The 21,397-nt window shown below is 44.6% G+C and overlaps 1 protein-coding gene and 1 long non-coding RNA gene across 10 annotated transcripts in view; one reads left to right on the top strand and one right to left on the bottom strand.

Moving 5' to 3' along the window:
* Positions 1-1,147: 1,147 nt before the first annotated feature.
* Positions 1,148-16,093, bottom strand: LOC142039582 (uncharacterized). 6 transcript variants are annotated; one of them, XR_012652957.1, is made up of 6 exons: positions 14,900-15,172; positions 13,608-13,800; positions 9,504-9,648; positions 7,407-7,553; positions 7,038-7,304; positions 1,148-5,731 (listed from the first exon to the last, which is right to left on the bottom strand). It is a non-coding gene; the product is annotated as an uncharacterized LOC142039582 (long non-coding RNA). The 6 variants fall into 6 exon arrangements; XR_012652954.1 differs by lacking the exon at positions 14,900-15,172 and adding an exon at positions 15,978-16,093 and having other exon boundaries at positions 7,038-7,553; XR_012652952.1 differs by having other exon boundaries at positions 7,038-7,553.
* The window catches only part of INTS6 (integrator complex subunit 6), a 45,445-nt gene continuing 39,580 nt past the window's right edge, over positions 15,533-21,397 (top strand). For 2 of the 4 annotated variants that reach the window (XM_075046281.1, XM_075046279.1), the window contains exons 1-3: positions 15,592-16,075; positions 16,356-16,433; positions 17,240-17,389. In XM_075046281.1, coding sequence (XP_074902382.1) covers positions 15,965-16,075; positions 16,356-16,433; positions 17,240-17,389 — 339 coding nt within the window. In that variant the 5' untranslated portion in view covers positions 15,592-15,964. Of the gene's footprint in view, positions 15,549-15,591; positions 16,076-16,355; positions 16,434-16,658; positions 16,677-17,239; positions 17,390-21,397 lie in introns of those variants that run through there. The other 2 variants (XM_075046280.1, XM_075046282.1) reach the window with 2 other exon arrangements.

Raw genomic sequence — 21,397 nt, 5'->3', positions numbered from 1 at the left:
CTTTATCCAATTCCTCACCTGCAGTCTTGTTTGAAGCTTAGGAGTTGGAGCAAACCGAATTCCCCATCGTCTAGGGCAATTTGCTTTAAAAGCTGCTCTCTGGCTCCATCTTCTGTTTTGTTGGTTGGTTGGTGTTGGGATTGATTTTTAAAATTGATTTATTTTGGTATGTCAGGGTGAGATTCTTCTGGGCTTTACAAACTAAATTTGCTTTAAAAAGTAGGTAATCATGTCTTGTGTGAAAGTTCGTTCAGACCAGCAGGAGAGAGGATGTCCCAGAGCGGAGGGAGCTGGAGGGTCTCCAGCCCTGCTGTCAGCCCCCTGTTCGGATACCCCTGCCTGCCAAGTTGTTACTTCTGTTAGCAGATGAGGGGGCAGCCCTTGGCCAAAAAGCACATAAATATGTTCTGTTTTGGCGTAATTGTAACTTTTCTGCAAAATTAGGATAATTACATGATCTGGCAACATTAGTGACATCTCACGTACTTTTCAGCTAAAACTGGCAAGCACTGGAGCCACTGAGTAGGAGTAGGACGATTTAATAAACAGGTTGGCCTCTTGGCAGATACTAAGAAGAGCAGTCCTGATAAAGTGCTCAACAATAATAAGAGCAATATTAACAATCCCAAGAACAGGCCTTTAATAAAGAAAAACTATTTCATGGCAATTAAATTTTAGGCCCAAACTATTAAACATGTGCCCCTTTGAGCCATTAAGTAATCTGATTCCAGTTGCTCTCACTCTGCAAGAGGGGAACTAGTGCGGGAGCGAAACTGCACTTTGACTGATTCAGTGCTTAAATTTAAAACTGCTCCATTGATGGCAAGCCAGATTCCAGCTTCTGAGGCCTCTTCCTCAATCACCCATGCAAAACCAAAGAATTTAGATACACAAAAGAAAACCACGTAAAAAAGGTAAAACCACTTGGCAACAAGTAGATCTGCCTCTCAGTAGCCATCAGATGTGGCAGTATTTTATTTTCTCCCGTGCTTTTCTTCTCTGCCTGTTTGTAAATTAAATGTTTTCCAGCTTTACAGTATATGGGATTTACAATTTCTTCAAAACTTGCACTTCTATGCAACTGCAAAAATGCGTGCTTAAAATTCTCTCCTCCTGTTTTGTCAGCAGTGATAGCCTTCAAAAGATAGTCACTGAAAAATATTTTTAATTTCGATGCTACATCATTCTTGGAAGCATGTGGGAAACAAATATAGATGAGCTCTCTATATAGAAAGGCAAACTTCACAGAGCACCAAAATGTTCTGTAGAAAACTCACTTGTCCATCTTGCTTAAAAATACAAAACTTGTTATAAAAATGCACCCTCAAATTTAGACATTGCTCCTTATTTTGCTCCAGGTATTTAGCAGTCACACAATGAACAGTACTGCCGATCAGATTTCTATTAATAAGCCCTACATGCTTATTCTGACCATTTTCTTCTGTATTTAATTCGTTTTGTTTTATGGGGGCATTTAGAAAATTAGGACCTATCAGAAACACAGCTTGAAACTGCTGTAGGTCAAAGTTATGGAGAAAAAGTTTAGCTTTAAAAAAATATGCATGGCAGCATCACTGTGTAGCACCTTATCGAGAAGAAATGCACTCATTTTTAGCTGCCATGGAAGTGCTGTTGGCTTTGTAACTGGCTGTGAACATGTGAGAACAAAAAAAAAGTGATGCTGTGTCAGTGTGTGGGCTGCAAATGAGAACTCCTGGCTCATACATTTTGCCCCATAAGCAGTTCTGGCATTGTATGCAGTCTTATTGCTGTTTCCTTTGTCCTCATTGATCCTGCTATAGTATTACTCACATTTTGGGCTCCCGACTTGCTGTAAAAAATCTCTGTAATTTAATTCACTGTCTTTTTGGTGGAACTTTCTGACCACTAATTCTTCTAAGCTCATTATTCTTGTATTTTTCTAGGCCTCAGGACTTCAGAATTTTTTTTTTCCTAAATCTTCCTTCCCTCTGTGATATTGAAGAATCACAGATTATCGTCAATAAATACACCTTCTATTTGGAAAATGCATTAAAATCACCTATGTAACCTGCTTGAAAGGTAAATAAATTTCTCTTACATGATGCACGAACTATATGAAAGCTTTGAAGTATTTTCTTTTCTTTCATCTGAAGTGTACAATTAAGAACATGTCCAGGGAACATCAAGGAGCATCTGCTTACAACTTTTGTCTTAATTTTCTCACCTTTACTACACATGGGCCTACAGTGGATGTTGTTTGGTTGACAAAATGCTTTCAACCATCTGAAATCTCATGAGGTTCAACAAGGCCAAGTGCAGGGTCCTGTTGCTGGGTTGGGGTAATCGCCTATATCAATACCGGCTGGGGGATGAAGGGATGGAGAGCAGCCCTGCCGAGAAGGACCTGGGGGTACCGGAGGATGAAAAGCTGGACGCGAGCTGGCAATGTGCGCTCACAGCCCAGAAAGCCGACCGTGTCCAGGGCTGCATCCCCAGCAGCGTGGGCAGCAGGTCGAGGGAGGGGATTCTGCCCCTCTGCTCCCATCGGGTGAGAGCCCACCTGCGGTCCTGCGTCCAGCTCTGGGGTCCTCAGCATGGGACAGACATAGACCTGTTGGAGCGGGTCCGGAGGAGGGACACAAAAACAATCAGAGGGCTGGAACACCTCTCCTGTGAGGAAAGGCTGAGAGAGTTGGGGTTGTTCAGCCTGGAGAAGAGAAGGCTCCAGGGAGACCTTACTGCAGCCTTTCAGTACTTAAAGGGGGCTTATAAGAAAGGAGCACAGACTTTTTAGTAGGGCCTGTTGCAATAGGACAAGGGGTAACAGTTTTAAACTGAAAGAGGGTAGATTTACATTAGATATATAAGGAAGAAATTCTTCACTGTGAGGGTGGTGAGGCACTGGCACAGGCTGCCCAGAGAGGCTGTGGCTGCCCCATCCCTGGAAGTGTTCAAGGCCAGGTTGGATGGGGCTCTGAGCAACCTGGTTGGTCTAGTGGAAGGTGTCCCTGCCTGTGGCAGGGGGGGTTGGTACTAGATGATCTTTAAGGTCCCTTCCAACCCCAACCATTCTGTGATTCTATGATCTGAGCATATAAAGAGAAAATCAAACAAGAAAACTACTATTAAACTATTGAACACTATTTTTTGCTCGCTAATACTGAAAGTACTTTAGAAGTAGGAAGGAAAGAATATTTCACAAAAAAAAAAAAAAAAAAAGTCTGATACAACTTATGGCCAAAAAGATCCTAACAGTGCTACTGCTAACAAAGCTCTAGCGTCATTTTAATATGCATTTTTCAATAGAAAGTTTTTGGAGCTGGGCAGTTTTCTTGAAGTCAAGCCATTTTGTAGATTACCCCTTACTGCAATTACATTAAAAGTTTCATATTGTACAAAACAAGCATCTGAGTCTTTAAAAAAATAGGTAGACCTGCATTAAATCTGCCATTTTTTGTGAACTCAAACCTGTGACAAAAGATTGCTTTAAAAGCTTGTGGTTCCTGAAGCAGGGTGGCTGAACTCATCCTTTCTGTGGAAAATGATTCCTGCAAAGAAGTCCTGAGAAGCAGCTTGAGAGCGAAATTGCAGAAGTTTCAGTGCATACAGGGACTTATGACTCAGTACCATAGGGCTGTTCAAGGAGTTAAAAAAGAATCCCAGATTGTCTAATCAAACTTTTTCATGTCTTATTCTGTGCAAATATTATGAGTCACCTTCACTTTAGCAGGTAAGTCAGCATTTCTGGCCATCATCACAGAAAGGGGTTCCTCAGCCTGTGAGCACATATATATGTCCCAGTGATGCCACGTTTAGATGGGCACAATCACAGATGGTGGTGTGGAGCATTTGGTTCCCCAATTACCTCATGGCCATTCCTGATAAGCATCATTTTTATTCTAGATAGATCACAGCCAGAATGTCTGATTGCTCTGAACATCTTGCAGAGCAGTAGGCCCATATGTCTATAGTCAGAATCTACAGGGTGCCCTTTGATTTTGAAGAAAGAACCATATCTGAGTCAGGTTTAGTTGCTTTGGGGAGACATCCTTTGGGACAAGAGTGGGTGGGGAAGCACTAGCCCATTCCAGAACAGCCACCAGGTGAGAAAATTCATGAAAGTGGGAGAAATACTCTTTATTTGTAAAATAGTAGATGCTCTAGAAACAGGAGGCCACACGTGTTTGGAGGGGAAAACCAATTATTTGGTCACGTCCTCATCTGTAACTTGGTGACCTCCCTGTGTAAAAAATAACTGGCAAGATAGTAGAAATACCTCTGTACATCTTGTACCTCTGAAAGTGGTTGAGGAAACTCCAAATGGGAAAACAAAGAAAACCCCCCAAATCAGCCCATCTGGGACTGACTAGGGGAAAAAAAAAAAAAAAAAAAAAAAAAAAAGTCTGACATTCTCAGTAGTTTTGATTAGACCCTGATGTTCAGGCTAACTGGCCCCGGAATAGCCTCTGTATTGTATGCTTAATATGAGTGCAGGACAATTTCTGCACAGAGTATCTAAATCAGGTATCAGTGTCAAAAATAAAGGTGCTCAAAAGGCTCCCTATGAGGCCAAGTGATGCTCTTGAAGGCAAAAGAACTTGTCTGGTGTGTCAGATCAGTTCCCAGTAATACGACGGAGCTAGGGCAATAGTTATTTTTCACTGAACCACAAGAAGAAACACTGTAAGAATTGGCCACGTTAGTGGTCCCAAAGTGTTCAAGTGAGAATACATTGGAAGAGGGACAGGTAGTAAATAAGAACATTTAAAACCCCTTAAATTGTAATGAATGAGCATTGGAAGTAGGTTTCCCAATCTGAAAAGCCACATGGGTAGGTATGCATGTATGTACATACTTAAACTCATTAAAAAAAACCCCAACAAACAACCCCAAACCCCCACAAAACCAAACTAAAGAAGAAACCTTTCCCTAAAGCTAGAAAGCCTGAGGCCAAAACTGTAGCAAGAAGTTCTGGTACCTGCTCTAGGATGCGTCCAGCTCTATTAGCTCATAAAACAGACCAGAGATCGTTCTTTGGGGTCTGAGGCCAAACAGCGTGTCCAGCTTGCATCACAGATCTCCATTTTCTTCTTCCCCTCACAAAGAGTGATGATGTAAAACTGCCGTCAAGGAAATGGTCCCTGCTCCACGCTGTCCTCCGAGCATGTCCAGGTATCATCTGAGAGGCTGCTCAGAGTCGCATCCCAAAACTGCCAGGTAACGTGCTTACAATTCAATTGTAAGAGCTCTGCGTAGCAGTGCCGGAACGTTGGCCCCTGAACCTTACCAGTGTAGATCCAGCTGATTAATCTTTCTCTGTGGTTTCAGTACCTTCCAATCCAGCAGTTTGGCCACAATGACCCTTCCACTGTAGGAGCAGGTACTAACAAGACATCTAGCAAACTTCTTGGCATTCAGGAGCTACGCGGTGGGAGTCCCAGGCAGGTGCCGGGAGCGGGACTGCTACAGGAGCGCTTGTGTGCAGGCAGTCCATTTTCTCTCCTTCACAGTGGCACACAATGAAGTATGAGCCATCCTCTCAAGCACTTCACTGTGCAGATTTATGTTCTAGGGACTTCAGCACATGGCTTGCAGAATTCCTCCACAGGGACATCTGACCGGACCTGTATCAATCGGCACTCAATTCCTTGACTCTCCTCTGCGAGAGGAGTGCCAGATGTTAGGGACTCTCTTACCTCCTCTTTGATACAGTCCTGCCCAATAGTTTTCCTCTCCCATGTGTCGATAACTGAAAAGAGAGAAAAAAACAGAAGAGAAACTAGTACAACTTTCCTATGCAGGGATGGGCTTAAGCCTGATCTGAATGGGGAGGAGGAAAGAAGGAATGGTTGTGCAGCTGCAGCATGATTTCATACTGTGAACTCATCACTGGCTGGGGGTAATGATCTAGATCCAGTGCCTCCAAATCCTCTTCTAAGACTACGTTTGCCATACACGTAAAAGTGACAGTAGAAGAGGCTTTCCTACCATGGACTTTTCTAGGCACCTACCCTTTCCTCAACTTGAATGCTGGCAGTGTCAATTCTGACTTGTATTTATGGAAGTATGTTTTCTTTGAAATGATATTTTGATTAATTTCAGGGGGGTTTACTCATGTCCTTTGGTTTTGGCCAGAAAAATATGGACCTATGTGCATTTATGTATGCACACATTTGTGAACATAAAGATTCAAAAGAGAATCTTTTCTTTATGCCTTCTGACAAGGCATAAAAATTCTGAAGGGAAAATTTATACACATTTTATGCTTCTGTTTTTTAACAAGAGGTGACATGCTGCCCTAGTGCTGACTTGTAGCAGAAGAGATTAAAAATTCTTGGACCATCAGTATCAAGAAATCACAGGGCTGTACTTACAGAGGTCATTAACTGTCCAGACATCTGTTGGGTAACAAATTCTGCTAAACATAGATCGTGAAACAGTTCTTGAATTATGCAGAGGATAATTTCACAATCCAGAAAACAGAGAATTCAAGCAGAGAAAAAGCCATGTAAGACCTTCTTATTGCCAGTTGGGGAGGAATTCACTACGATGTCAGAATTACAGGAAAGTTTGGTGCTAGTGGCAGTGGTCTGCTGGATTGCTATCAGCGCGATAAGGAACTGATTTAGACGATGGTCACAATTACAGTTACATACTCCACAAAGCAACTGACATTATAGCAAAATTGACTGTATTAATTAGAGGGACACTGTGACAGAAGTGTCCAGCTAACAAGACAAAAGTAAAAACTCCAAACATCTCAGTGAAACTACTGTAAAATATGTTAACACATGAGTAATAGATTTCAGTATAGAAAAGGGTGTTAGGAAACAATGAGCAGATGCAGCAATGGAAAAATTGGGGCTATGGTAGAAGTGGGCTGGAGCATTCCCAACAATGTATAAATTAAAGCGTAACAGACCCTAATTCTCCTTAGAAAAGGAATACTGTCCCATTCCCCATAAGTTAACTGTAGTAGCCAGTTGGCAGAGGATCGCAAGTGAGTCCAATTATGCTGCACTGGACTGTAATTGGGCTGAAGGGCTGTCACCTACCTCGAAAACGGGAGCTCAAGTGATAGCTGTCAACCTTTGGAATCAGGAGGTACTCTGGAATCAGGAGTTACTTATTAGCTGCTGCAGAAGTCAAGCACACAGCACAACCAATCATCAAGAACACGGAGAGTGAAAACACTTGTCAGGGCAAATGAGTAGTTTTGGCTTTTTTCCCTCGGCCAGCTGAGGAGAGCCATACTGAATATTTAAGTAGAAATGTCAAGAAAAACATATTGTAACCTTTTCTGCAGGAAAAGACAAGAGGACCTGAAATGGAAGACGTGAAGAAAAATAAAAATTGGTCAAGGAAAATAAAATACAACCACCACCACCACCCCACAATACCTTGAAAGTAAATGGAATGGATACAATAGTCAAAAGCCTGATTTTTTTGTCTCCTTTGCATTGTTAAGTTTCATCTTCTTTCAAGACCCCAGTTATATAAATCACAGTTAGCTGTGTATTCATGGCTCACATAAACCAGCCAACATGAATGCATACAACAGTGTCAAGGTCCTAGGAAAACAGAAATAACAGAAAATAGAAATACCTCAAAAGAGGGAAGGAGCAGGAGAATCTCGGAGAAAATGTTACATTCATCACACAACCAGCGTACACAACACACTCTGCCAAACCTGGAGAAGCGTGCACTTAGTGTCAGCCTGAATTATGGGATGGGCTTTCTCGGACTTTTTATTTTGGACCCACATTTGGAAAATAACCATAAACTGTATATTGCCTTAAAAATGGCTTGCCAACAGGAAAATATTAGAACTGATCCCAAAATGTTTGAGGCTTCGCGATTGCAACATCATGAAATTGAAAGCCATCTCCCACAACAAAAGAACTCATCGCTGACCAAAATAGCACTGCTTAGTGAAGACTGTTGTTATGAAAAAAGGGTTACGCTTGTAATTCAAGGTTCGTTATATGCTGGTCTCAAGTCAGTTCTAAAATTTTCCTAAAGAGAAATGCTTCCCTAATCTCAGCTTGGTAAGAATTATCCTTCTGTGCTTTTCAAAGTCATGTTTTAAGTGTCCTTCCTTCCCATTTGAAATATTTCTAAAACAAGACGCTATTTTTCTGCAAGTTGGTGCAAGACAGATCTGCCCACCGTGGCATCCACTCAAGTTTTCTGTAACAAACAGGCCTTATATCAGGGCTTCAATGTGTGCATAAAAGTTAAAAAAAACCCCTCTCACTTCATTTTAACTGTATCTTTTGAATAACATGCTCAGCAAACAGTCCCAAGCACCTTGCCAAAGGTGCTTAAATCAGGGAATACAGATGAACAGGTTTCTTCCCTGGATGAAAGAGGCTTTATCAGGTTTGTTTTATTCTGGAAGACCCATGTCTGTGCTTATAGATGGCTTTTGTAGAGATTTCCAATTAGCTACTAGTTGAGGTTTGGTAAGTTTTCATTAACTGCTAAGTGGCAAAAGACAGACCAACTGGTCTATATTCCATTTGACACCAGTTGTGCCAGCTGCTTTCCAGAGAGCAACCAAGTGCACCTTTCTTGTAGAGTGCATTTTGATTTTGGGCAAAAGATGGCAATGCATAATAATCACATTTAGAGTAAAAGCTGGATAATAAACTTCTACAGCGTGGCAGTATTTTAAAGAAAATGCTCCCAGCTCTCAAATACCACATGCAGGTGTGATACCTCAGTGGGAAGCAATTTAGGGATGAATGAATAATTCTGTCCTCTTGTTTACCAAGACTATACCCATTACATTGGCCATTAAAACAGAAAAAAAGAAAAGAAAAAGAATAAAGAAAAATACACCTCACTGTTTTGCCTCCCTGGGAAGTGCTTGTACACCATCTTTTAGCTGTAGCTGCTTTATACTCCAAGCTGACTGTAGCTGGAACTGGTGTCCCTTAGCCGCTCGATTAGTTAGATAAATTCTGCACGCCTGTGTCTGGGATCCATGGTAATGGAGTTACGTTGCTATGCTATGAAATGTGCGGGAGGGTCCAGCGCTTTGGGAAGGATATGATTTCCAGGGCTAGTGAAACTTGGTAGTGTGGGCAAGAAGGAATGCTTGGAGGAATGAACAAAAGCGATCGCTGAACGGTGACAGGGGATCGCTCAGGTCAGTGGGTATGGACAGGGCACCGATGGCCCAGGAACGCTTCCCTGGCAGGGACGTCACCACTGTCTGAAAAGTGGTGTGGTGGGGGAAGAATATCCTAGTTCTGTTCCCGTCCTCCTGAGCAGAGCCTGCGTGGCAACCTTGTGTCTTACAGGTATTTGTGTGGAGGACTGCATTAACCCCTTACCGCACACGCAGGAGCTTTTAACCAGGACTACGAGAAGAGAAAGCTGAACAAAACCAGGGTGGGCTGCTACAAATGATCTCTCTCAAACTATCTGATAGATAGAACTATCATCTCTGGCCACCCTGACAAGGTAGGATTATTCTTTTTTCCCTGGCATAATAAGCAAAGGTCTCCTCAGACCTGTTTCAGTGAATGCAGAAGACTCCCTTCTTCTCGGCCTGGGGGGCTGGAGGGAAGCGGAGAATTCTGTACCAGTATTTCCCTGGGCACTCTGGGGTTATCATCAGGAATCAAGTGGACCACTGCTGCTTGCTGCTACCAGCATCTCAAGGACGGAGAATAAGTTCAAGGAGAAAAAAAAAAAGAAAAGAAAAAGACAGGTAAAATATCTTAGGTTTTGTATGCTAGAGGGTGTTTTCTGTTCTCTTTGGGTCTTGACACACTGGCTGAGATACCCAAGAGATGGAATAAATTTAAAGGCCTGGAGCTGAGACAGGTTTTTGTTCTCGACCAGAATCCTACCTTACTTAAGTGAGAGGAGCAATGTAATGCATCAGGAAAATGCACTGTAATGCACTGTAAATCTATTTGAATTCTCATATGTACTACCTTATTACAACTGTAATTTTGAAATGTTTGTTTTAAGCAGCTTTCTCCATGTTAGATTTAATATTCCCCCACGGTACCAAATAGGAGAGGTCCTGCTCTGTTAAACACTGTTAAATACATATGAAGACAACTCACAGCCTAGAAGACCTTTCAAACTAGCGCCAGTAATACTAAAGGAAAAGCATGTATCAAACATACAGTTTGATTTTAATGACAAAAACCTATCTTCTATTCAGGTGCCTTGCAACCTCTCCATCATTAATTGACTGACTTCTGCTGTCACAGCACAGATGGTCCTCAAAGAGATTAGTTTTTCCTCTGAAAATAATCTTACTGTGCACTTCTATCATAACTTTCTTTGGAAAAACCTACGTACGTGACAAACATTCATGAACTTAAGTCTCCCAGTACCCACATTCAGTCTGTACAGTTAGAAAACAACTATATCAAACTACTGTAATACCCGTTTCCTTGCATTTCCACATGAACTATTCTTCCCCTGGATGGTACAGTGCTGTTCACTGCGGTTCCAAGTCCCGAGCCAGGAAACAGCAAGGGATTTGGATGACTGGAGGGGTGGTGGGGAATACAAAAATCCCTAGGAAGCTTCAAAGGCTATCCTCTGGGTTTCCCGATGGATGGACAATGAAAAGGAGGCTGTCTTTGAAGATGGGCCAAGAGAAGCCAGAACGCGACTTCTTTTAGAGGTCATCGTTCTGCAAAGGGATGTAGTTTCACTGTGTTCTGGTGCTGGGGAAACCAAAGTACAGACTTCTAAAAGGTGCTAGACAGTTTCAAAGGAAGGCAGCTGCCTCTGCAAATTTTAGAAAAATAGGCATTCTCAGCCCAAGTCCTAGAATATACAGAAAAAACCTGAGATCCAGTTATCTTAATGTCACTTTTCTGAAAAAAATTTTGGGGTTACATCTTATCTGATCCCAGCCTTCTCAGTAATTGTTCAGTCTAGGATGAGTTTTATACGTTTACCTAAGCTACCTGAACTAGAAGATTAAATCAGTTTCTCTTTGGTAACAATTTCAGGAGGAGGAAAAAAAGTAGGGTCAAAACTCACTGAATTGGAACTAGAAAAAACAACCCAAACCCCCAACAATATAAGCTGCCATGTATGCAAGACAAGTGAAAAATTTATAAAAAAAAGAGCAAGTTGAATGCCCAGAACTTGGCTAAAGGAAGACTAAAAGTAATAGGACACAAGTACTAAAAGATAATAAATTGAAACTCAGAATGCTGTGTAAAGGTACATATTTTAAGGATAAGCAGTAACATAAAATTAGGCAGTGGAAAATATAAGACTTTTAAACAGAGGAAAAAAGGTTAATGGTGACAATCTACAAGGCTACGGAATGGTATTCTAAAGGAAACTCTGAAAAATTTACCTGTGTCATTAAAACCTGGACTGACCGAGACCTTGAAATAATCTTTGTGAAACAATTCTGTATTGAGGAGGAGAAATCCAATTTAAAAAAAAAAAAAAGTTATACTGTCAATTTCAGTTCTCAGACCTGCTTGAAGGTGTTTAGCATAACATCTTCCATTCAAGCCTACAGTTTAGGACAAAATCAGGCTAACGCTATGTGATAATACAACAAAAACCTCACAAATACGACTGGGAGAAGCAGCTGTTTAAGGAAAAAACCCACAGTAACAGCAAATGATACCAAAAACGTTCTTCAATTTTTTCATATGATGTTTTTTTCAGGTATATTTTCATACTTATATTTGAGTTCTGATGTATTGATTTAGTATTCAAATTTACAGTGAAATTTGCATTTTTAACACCACCTTATTTGTCCCCAAATGGACAACGCCCATTCTGAAGATCAGAAAATGAGTGCTCTTAGACACACATATATGTTCATCCTTCCTCATGGACTCAGGACAAATAATAGACAAAAACTGTATGAAAGTAGCTGGAATCTTCTGCATCATCAGGACAGCAAGAACATTCCTCCAGACAGAACCATGCTGAAATCATTCATCTAGATTTAGGAGAAAAGGTAAAACTGTCTCATTTAGACTACACATGGGGTGTAACTTTGCCCACCACGTAAAAAAGCCGAAACCAAAGAAAGATGCATCTGTTTTCAGTGACAGCCTCAAGCTCTCTCCCTGCTCAGCTGTGTCAGCTCTACCAGTAATGAGCATAAGCACTAATATCACTGGGTTTTGTTCCTTTGCAGCAAATCTCCCGTACAGATTTATAAATGTGACTCTGATGGCAGTACTAGCCATTACAACTCTCACATCAAGAGGCTGATACACACTTAAGGCTTGGGTTGATTATCTATCTTTGAAAGAATCTTTCTCAATATTAATCAAATTGGCCCGCTCCCAGCAGAAAAGCACTAATGCCTACCACAGACAACACAGGCCCAGCCTTGATTCTGCCCTATAGGGGATCTAATACGGATCTAATATAAGATGCACAGGAGCGGGAAGGACTGAATGTTCCAAATGGCTTCAAAGATAACAGCAAAAAGCAAGCACATACAGAAAAGCACAGTAAAGTGGTTTTGCTTGTATAAATCCCACTGAAACCGTGTGTAAGTTTTGTCTGTGGGATTCTTCTATCAGTGATAATCACCAGGGCTGAGGGGACTAGGGGTAGACCGGGCCCAGCTGCTTTGGTTCCACCTTCCTCTTGTGTCGTAAGAAAATTACAGCATGCCTACAGCTTGCAATTTTCAAAGTTGATCCAGAATTCATGCTGGTTTATGACCAATTCTGCCACAAAGAGTAGCTTTTTTTCCCCTCTCTCTTCTTTTACTGGCGACAAAACTTAAAAATTCCAAATGACCCTCCAGGATTTATGCGAAGTCTCCGTGGCCCAGGCTGCCTTTCACCATGACGTTTTCCTGGTATGGCAAGGGCTCTAAAATAAACGGCTTTTTTCCAGCACTTTGCAGAAGGAACCATTCCCAACGTTTCCCATTTTTGGGATGCTCTCCAAGAAGATACATGACGCCTGACATGTGAAGGTGATGCTGTTTTTATTGGGATGGTGAATGAAACATCAGCAACATACAAATAGGAGAGAAGATAGGCACATTCTCCAGACATGCCATCTCAGAGATTTAAAAGGAAGCCAACTAGAGACCAACATCATACACTCACTCAACACTACTCCCAAATGAAGTTACTAATCCCAAGGCACGATTTGTTAAAGCAGCACTGCAGCCCTTACTCAATAACTTGAACCCCACCACCTCAGAGACAATTACTACTCTAGCAGCAGCCAGTCTCGCTGACCTTCACAGCCACAGAAGATACCTGCAACTTTCTATGGGGAGCTGAGGGGAAGAAAGGTGTCCCAAAACACCTCTGTGGAGAGAAAATGACTGTGAACAAAGCCTCTCTGCCAGTCCAAATGTTTTACTGTGTAATGGGGGCTGGCATGCAGCTGGATTCCAGGGCAACCCGACGATGTGGCCTCTGCAGCACCTGCTGGTTTGCTTCCTCTGACAGCAGGGATTCAGATTAACCAGTAGAACCTGGACCAGAACAGCCTTGCTGCTGGTCGCAAGACAGAGCACCACTGCTGGAGCTCTAACATGGAGCTGCTGGAAACGTATAAGCAGCTCAAGAGCCACTGGGTGTGCCGGAGCCTGGCCACTCTTACCACCACCAGCAGGATCCACGCTGAGAAATACTCACGTTGCTTCCAAAGAAACCCAGTTGCTGTATTTTGGTCTGCACCGGCTCCGAAGATTCCTTCTCAGCTCTCACAGGGTCCTTGAGACTGGAGATTCCTTAATGGCCTTGAATGGTGCACTGGGCTGAAAGGAATTGTCGTCCCTGACTTCCCCCCAATGCCTGAGAAGGGATGGCACAGGTCACAGATGCAGCCCTGTCAGGAAAGCCAAAATAAGCTGCTTGCAGGCATACGAATGCATACCAATCTGTAATGGAAATAGGATTCTATCCCTCTCTCTTCCTAGAAACTAAATGCTAATCTTTCATTAGTCTTAAAAAAAAAAAAAAAAAAAAAAGCCCAAACCAGCTCTTGCCTAACAACAGAAATCTTGCCGGGAAGAGCAAGAGCAAGATGAATCAAACCAGGACACTGCCAATTTTATTTTGAGAGAAGGAAGGAGCACAGTGGCTTCATACCTTCTCAAGCAGTGGCTGTGGGAGCACATCAGCTGGATCAGGCAAAAAATATCAGTCAGAAAGGAAGCAGAACAATCTCCTGAACAGATTATGCTAAGAAATGGCTCCGGAGTTACTGCTCCAAGGCTATGAGAGCAGAAACAGCACAGACTGAACTGCTGGGGGAAAAAAACCCAAACCAACCAAACCACCAAACAAACAACAACTGAGAACAGAGATTTTCGTCATTAATTGGTTGGAAACACTCCACAATTATATGATTTATAGGAAGTAAATATATAGGAAGTGCCTTAGCGTGGATCAAAGAAACATTAGTGTTAATCTCTGCCTGTATGTAGGAGAAAAGGTCACAGCGAGGGCTAGCCAATTTTTTCTTTTTTTTTTTTCTTCCCTAAAACATCGAGCGAAAGCCCAGACCACGTCTCAGGGAATTCACCGTCCAAACGGTACCGAACACTTGTTTTCCACATCCGAAGCCCAGTGGACATGACAGACGACGCCAGCACTGCCTGCCAGGAGCCCAAGTTCCCTTGACCAGCGAGCCCCCCCCCAGCCCGCCCCCGGCTCCCTCAGCAGCAAGGCCGGCGGGTTCCAGGCTGACCTCGGCTTCCCCGGCCGCCCCCCCCCGCCGAGCCTAAGGGGCAGCTCTGGCATTTGAGCGCTGTACAGCCAACCCCCCCCCCCCCCCAAGGGCTCCCTTCCCTCCCCCGGGTGAGGGGGAAGGACCCGCCGGGGCAGGTGGGGACTCCCCGCGGCCCGGGGACCTTCCCGCAGCCTGAAGGAGATCCGCGGCCACAGGGCGGGGGGGGGGGAGGACAGCGCCCGCCGTGACTCACCCTCCCGCCCGCTCCCGGCGGGGACTAAACCGCCAGCGCCGGAGTCACCGCCGCGGGGGAGCCTGCGGCGACCCGCTCTCCCCCGGGGCCTCCCCCTCCCGCCGCCGCCGCCTCAGAGCGGGCGGGTCGGGCAGGGCGCTACACCCCCCCCGCGGGACAGCGTCGCACCCGGTGGCCCCTCGAAATAACCCAGCGAGGGGAAACAACCCCCCCGCCGCCGCCATCCCTGCTGCCCCGTAGGACGCCCGCCTGCGGGAACGATCGCCCGCCTGAGGGAACGGCGCCCCTCCCGCCCTGCCCCGGCCATTCCCCCCCCTCCCCAACCCACCGCCCCGCCCGCGACTGCGCATGCGCGGCGGCGCCCCTCCGCCGCCCCGCTCCCCCGCCGCCCTCTCCCTCCGCGGCCCTCAGCCACCCCGCCCCTCGCCGCCCTCCCCCGGTCATTTGAATATGCTAACGAAGCGGTAACCGGCAGCCCTATGGTGGAGCCGGGAGGCGGTCACGTGGGGCGGGGACGTGTCCTTCAGGGGCGGTCCCCGACCTGCCCAGGCTGCCTTAAAAGCGGGCGGCGAGCGAGGAAGCGCCTCAGTCAGAGAGAGAGAAAGTGCCGGGGTGGCGGGGCTGCGGCTGCTCCGCCCGAAACTTCTGAGTAACAGCAACAGGGGGAGGGGAGGGCGGGCGGCGGTGGAGGAGGAGGAGGAGGAAAGGTGGTGGTAGCAGCGGGGGGGAAGGTTAGCAGCAGCGCAGCCCTATCCGCCTCTCCCTCATAAACCAGCCTGCGTTGGGCTGAGCAGGCCCCTCACACAAAGGAGGGCAGGGCAGGCAGGGCTGCCCCCCCCTCCCCTTTCCCCCCCCTCGCCTCGGCAGAGGGGCAGCGGGGAGGCGGCCTTCCCCGTGCAGAGCACTCACAGCCACTTACTCCTCTCCCGTCCCCCGTCTTCTTCTTCTTCTTCTCTTCTCCCCCTCCGACCCCTCCACCCCTTCCTCCCACCCCGCCCCGCGGTTCTCCCCTCAGCCCCCCGCCCGCTCTCCATGTAGCCGCCCGGCCGCCGGCCCCTCCGCACTATGCCCATCTTACTCTTCCTGATAGACACGTCCGCCTCCATGAACCAGCGCACCCATCTGGGCACCACCTATCTGGACATAGCCAAAGGCGCTGTAGAGACTTTCATGAAGGTACCGGCTCTGCCTTGCGAGAAGGAGGCGAGAGAGAGAGAACGAGAGAGTGACTGCGCGGGGAAGGGGAGGGGGAGGCAGGGCGCGGGGGGCTGCCTGGGCCGGGGGCGCGGGGCGAGGGCGGGCGGCAGGGAGGGAGGGCGGGCGGGAGGGAGTGCGTGTGTGTGTGCGGGCAGGGAGGGAGGGGAGGGCCGCGCCGAGCCGGTGCGGGGCGGGCGGGGGGGGGGTCCGCCGCCGCCGCCCTCTCGGCTCACCCTCTGCTTTGTCCCCCGCGCCGCAGCTCCGAGCCCGGGACCCGGCCAGCAGAGGAGACAGGTACATGCTGGTCACTTTCGAGGAGCCTCCCTACGCGATCAAGGTAAACCTCGCTTCTCCCCCCCGCCCCCCCCCCCGCCACCTCCAACCCGCCAACCCGGTCTCCTTCCGGCCCCTCCGCGCCGCCGCCCGCCGCTACCGGCGGCCGCCTCCCCCCCACCGCCCTCCCCCGTCCCGCCGCCCGCCTCGGCCGGGCTGCCGGCGGTCCCGGGGAGCTCGGCACACGGGGGCTCCGGCGGCGGCGGCGCTGACATCAACATGGCCGACATTTTTTTTTCCCTGTGTGGTGTGTGTGAGCAGCAATGAACTGTGGGGGATATTTATTCAAGTTGGGGAGAAGTGACAGCAACTCCAAGGAGAGTTCAGTTTGGAAGAGGGGGGGGAGCGGGGGAAGGACCCAGCTCAGCCCGCAGAGTCCGGACTCGGAAGGGGACGGCGGTTTCCTCAGCCCCGCCGCGGCGTTTGGGGGGTAAGGGGGCGGTGGGTCCGCACGACACAGGAGGGTGAACCTGTTGGAGGTCGCTTCACGGCGCCGTCGGCTTCCATCTGGAAAGGGCTGTGGGAGAGCGGTGTCCATAGCTGTGAGGTTTGTGCATCGGTGACTTCACAGAAAGTCGTCCCGCGGAACAAATAAAAAAAAAAAATCTTCATTTCATAGGCGGGGAGCTCTACGGTTTAAGAGAAGTGTGTCTTTTCAGGCTTCATGGAATGACACTAAGCATTAGTAACTTCCAAGGTGTTTCGTTCGCGTTTGCGGTGAGCCGCATGCAGCAAGGAAGGCGCTTGTAGCCTAAGAGGGAAGCAAAGCTCGTATCTGGAGAATAAGTCTTCTCACGTTTCTCTTTTCAGGCTGGCTGGAAGGAAAACCATGCAACGTTTATGAATGAACTGAAAAACCTTCAAGCTGAAGGACTTACGACTCTTGGCCAGTCTCTAAGGACAGCTTTTGATTTATTAAACTTAAATAGATTAGTAACTGGCATAGACAACTATGGGCAGGTAGGTTGACTATTAATAGGTGGAAAAATTGTAAAACACAAAATTCCCAGAGACAACAACTAGCTAGTTGTTCAAAGTGGCATCTTCATGAAATATTCAATATGGGGGCTTCTTCAAAAGTAAGCAGAGCTCAGTTTGAAGAAATACAGTCGCTGACTATAGTTTGGTACCCAACTTTTCCTTCTTTCTTTCTTTTTTTTTTTTTTTTTTAAACTTCAGTTATTCCTCAGTTTTTAAACTGTGAGGTAGCCTCCAGGTTGACCTTCTCAGTTAAACTTTGTCTTCTTTTGTATGAAGTCCAGGTTTCAGAACCTTAGCTGGTGAGCCTGGTGGGGTCATGAAAACTTTGCTTTCTCTATACAGTGCTGTATAATCAGTTAAGCACAGTTTGGGAGGTGAGCCATTTTTCTAACAACACTGCATGTCCAAAAGTACTGAATGGAGCACAACTTTTTGAAAAACCTTTCTTTCCAATGAGTTTACTACAACTTTTCTCTGCATACCTGCATTTTTATAAACCTGCCTGTTGTATCAGAGCCTTGAGAAGCTGTGCTTTTCTAATGTCTGTATTGCAGCGATCCCTTTAAAGCAAGACTTCTTTTTGGGGTGGGCCAACATTCTCTTGCTCAGTAGTAGGAGTTGCTAAAAGACAGAAAGTCTAGGTTAAATGTGTTTTAGGAAGCGTACCCAGTTCTTTCTGGCACTGGATCAAACCCTGGATTTGTTTCACATAAAGGACATTATTAGTATTGGGCAAAGTATATCGTGTATTTTTCATGTGGGATGTACTAACTTGAACCTCCCCTGTTCGTTTGTCGTTTGCATGTAATGCTTCCTCTACTATCTGAGGATTAGTTACTGCTCTTGGTATTTAACATGGGAATGTGGTTGTGAAAATAAGTCCCCTTTCTACCCCTCCCCTTTCCAGTCTAAGAGTCTATGTGATAACATGCCATGTTTGTTTGGGAAGGAAATTTCTCTCTCTCATGTTGCATTGTGTGGCTTTGCCACTAGGTGATCAAGTGAGCCTAAACATTTTTAAAATGCCAGTTCAGTGATGAGACTTAAAAAAAAAAAAAAGTGCTAGTTCCACACATAGTTATTTTTTTGTCAATTACCATCTGCTGTCCTCTTATACATCTGTGTGCTAATCTTTCCCTTTTTCTGATGTTTTTGTTTAGTTACATGAGCTATACGAAGCTTTTTCGAACACTTGCCGCTGTAGGCACGCACACAAAATGCTTGCTCTTTCCAGTTGCTACTGATAATTATAACATTCTGATTAAACCTATGTCAGATAATTTGCTCTAAGTGAACCAGCTGTGGTCAACTACTCAATGAAGTGAGCAGTTGAGTTGCCGCGACTGTTTTGACTCACTAGTAGTGTTCGTTACTGCAAATAGCTGCTCTTTTGTCTGTAGAGCAATGACTTTTTCTTTGATCTGTTTTGGTTACAAGTCTCTCTGGGTTTGAACCTACCCTTGCTTAGGCATGTTTTTTGCTCTGTTCCACTTGTGGAGCTGGCTGTTGAAGAGGTGTGCACGTGTGCAGTCAGGTGACTAAATAGAAATTCTAACTCTTTTTAGTGTCTGCAAAAATAGATGAATATATTGCAAGTGCCAGGTCATCCGCTGCTGAAGTCACAGGTTCCCATTTGGGCTCTACTAATCAACGTAGCGGTTTTTCATAAATCAGATCAAATTCTGGAGCACTTAACTGGTCCTTCAGCACTCGCAGGATGAGATCCAGGGCAGTTAACTTTCCTCAACTTCGCACTGGCCTTTGAGCACTTTGTCATGTTACCCTGTCAACTTCCTGTTGTTCATGTCTACTGCTTAAAATTTGCTCAAGATAAATGAGTATTTAAACATACATGGTATGAGAAACTTACAAGTTCAGGATAATAAAAGTGATCAGAATGCTCAGTTGCATTTGAAATAGTTTTCACTCAGAACATAAAGTGCTGATTCACTTTTTTTAAAGCAGCTACAAATGTTAAGACCATAAAATAGTAGTTAAATATAGCAGATGCATGTTTGAAGAGTGATTATCTTAGAGTGGGAGGAGAAGATAATTTTACAAAACTGCAACATTTAGATGATCTTAGGCATGGTATTACGTGAAGTAATAAATCCAAACTTTTATTAAGCTTTTCTCTGGGAAATTTCTCTGGCTTAACATCTTTTGACTATCATGCTTGTTTTTTGGTGTACTGACAAGCTTCTAAGGTATTTGCTAAGATCCACTTGTTTCACATGTATGAATTGTAAAACAGATTTTTATTATACATACAAATGACAAGACACAGTACAAGCTTGATGGGATTGTTTGGTTATGTCATCCAACGGCATGATGTCTTGTCCCCCTGCTGAGTATGAACTGTTTGTTTAAATGGCAGTGTGACTCACTATACTTGATTTCTTTCAAAGTAGACCAGAGTTCTCCATCAGCTGACTTCCTGAGCAAGAGTGATGGCTGAACGGTCATTCTGAAATTGAGGAAAATCTCCTGCTTCATATTTTCTTGCAACATGAATGTTCAGATTTTTAATATGAGTATTTATCATATTACTTTTTCAGTAAATAAGTACTGACTCAGTTGCTCATGAAGATAGAGTTACCAAGTGTACAGCTGTATTAGCTGATCACACTATCTCACATTCACATCTTAAAGGGACACTCAACACATTTAGATTGTCAAGAACCTGAAGACCTTTCTCATAAGCTGTTTCTGATGTTGATGCTATGGTATGGCTTTATAAACCCTTTGTCTTACCTAGGGTTGTTAGATCCACGTTTTTGTGAAGGTTTTTGTCAACAACAAAAGATTTTGGAAAGTACACATATTTTAAGGTGACTATTCCTTTAATTTTTACAGCACTTCCAGATTGATAAATTCTGTATTATATTGCTTGACTCCAATAATAGTTATAGTTCTTTCCCCTGTAGTATGTTTTGTGCTGATTACGATAGCAGAAGACTCAATCTTCAAATAGGGTGTCAGCTTTTAGTGTTTGCTCTTCACCTTCTGCATTTTTATAGAAAGCTTAGGGGAAAATACAGGATTTGGATATCTTCAGGAAGACAGCAATTTAAACACATTAAACACATTCAGTAAGCACTCGCTGTCATATCACACGAAATATTGTACTTCATTAGCCCAGTTTGCACTTAGCTAATTGACTTCTCTCTGTCATATTTTCCCCAGTTCAGCTTCTCCATTGTTTCAGGTCTCCTGAAATACCAAGCCTTTTACTAGCAGACTTTCCGTCTTCTTGGAATACACTCCTAAATCTTATAGCTGTGGCTTGTTCAGCAGTACATGTGTAGTCACAATTTACCCGAGTAGTTTTGAGTGTGGCAAATAAGCAGCTCGTTATAGTTGATGGAAGGGTTAAATACTAATAGATGTGTTTCTCCTTCTGTGGAAACAGAAAACATGACAAACGTAGCTATTATTATAATGCAGTAAAAATGTAAAAACAAATGGTTGAATTGAACCGTCTATGTACTTCAATTATTTGCAATTTGTAGTGAAGTTTCTAAGACTGAGCTGTGAATCTAAGGTAGGTAAAATATGCATCAATGGTGTTTTGATACTCACGTGCAAAGGACCAACACAGCACTACCAAAACGTGAATCTGATGGATGTTTGAAATTGCTAAAGCTTTGATTCTCTGATACTCCATGTGTTTTACCTTGCCTACTGTTATTTGCATAATGAAGGTCTCTTACTACTTTTTTTCCAGCATGGAATTTTGCATAGAATGAGGTTTGAGAGGATAAAGTGTACATATCTGAGTGGATTTCAAAGTGGTTGAGTTGATGTATCAAGGTATTTTTCCAATTTTTTTCAGGGTGAAATTTCATTTTAGTATTGCGGCTAGAAACAGCACTCTTCAATAACATAAGCTTTTTATGAGCTTTCTATCTCACTAGAGTATCTTGCACATATTCTTCAGCATCATAATTATTATTGAGACGTTAAAATGGGCTTCGAGATAAGTTT

This window comes from Buteo buteo, chromosome 14 (genome assembly GCF_964188355.1).
Source record: "Buteo buteo chromosome 14, bButBut1.hap1.1, whole genome shotgun sequence".
In the NCBI taxonomy this organism is placed as follows: domain Eukaryota; kingdom Metazoa; phylum Chordata; class Aves; order Accipitriformes; family Accipitridae; genus Buteo; species Buteo buteo.
This window is presented reverse-complemented; position numbering and strand designations above follow the sequence as displayed.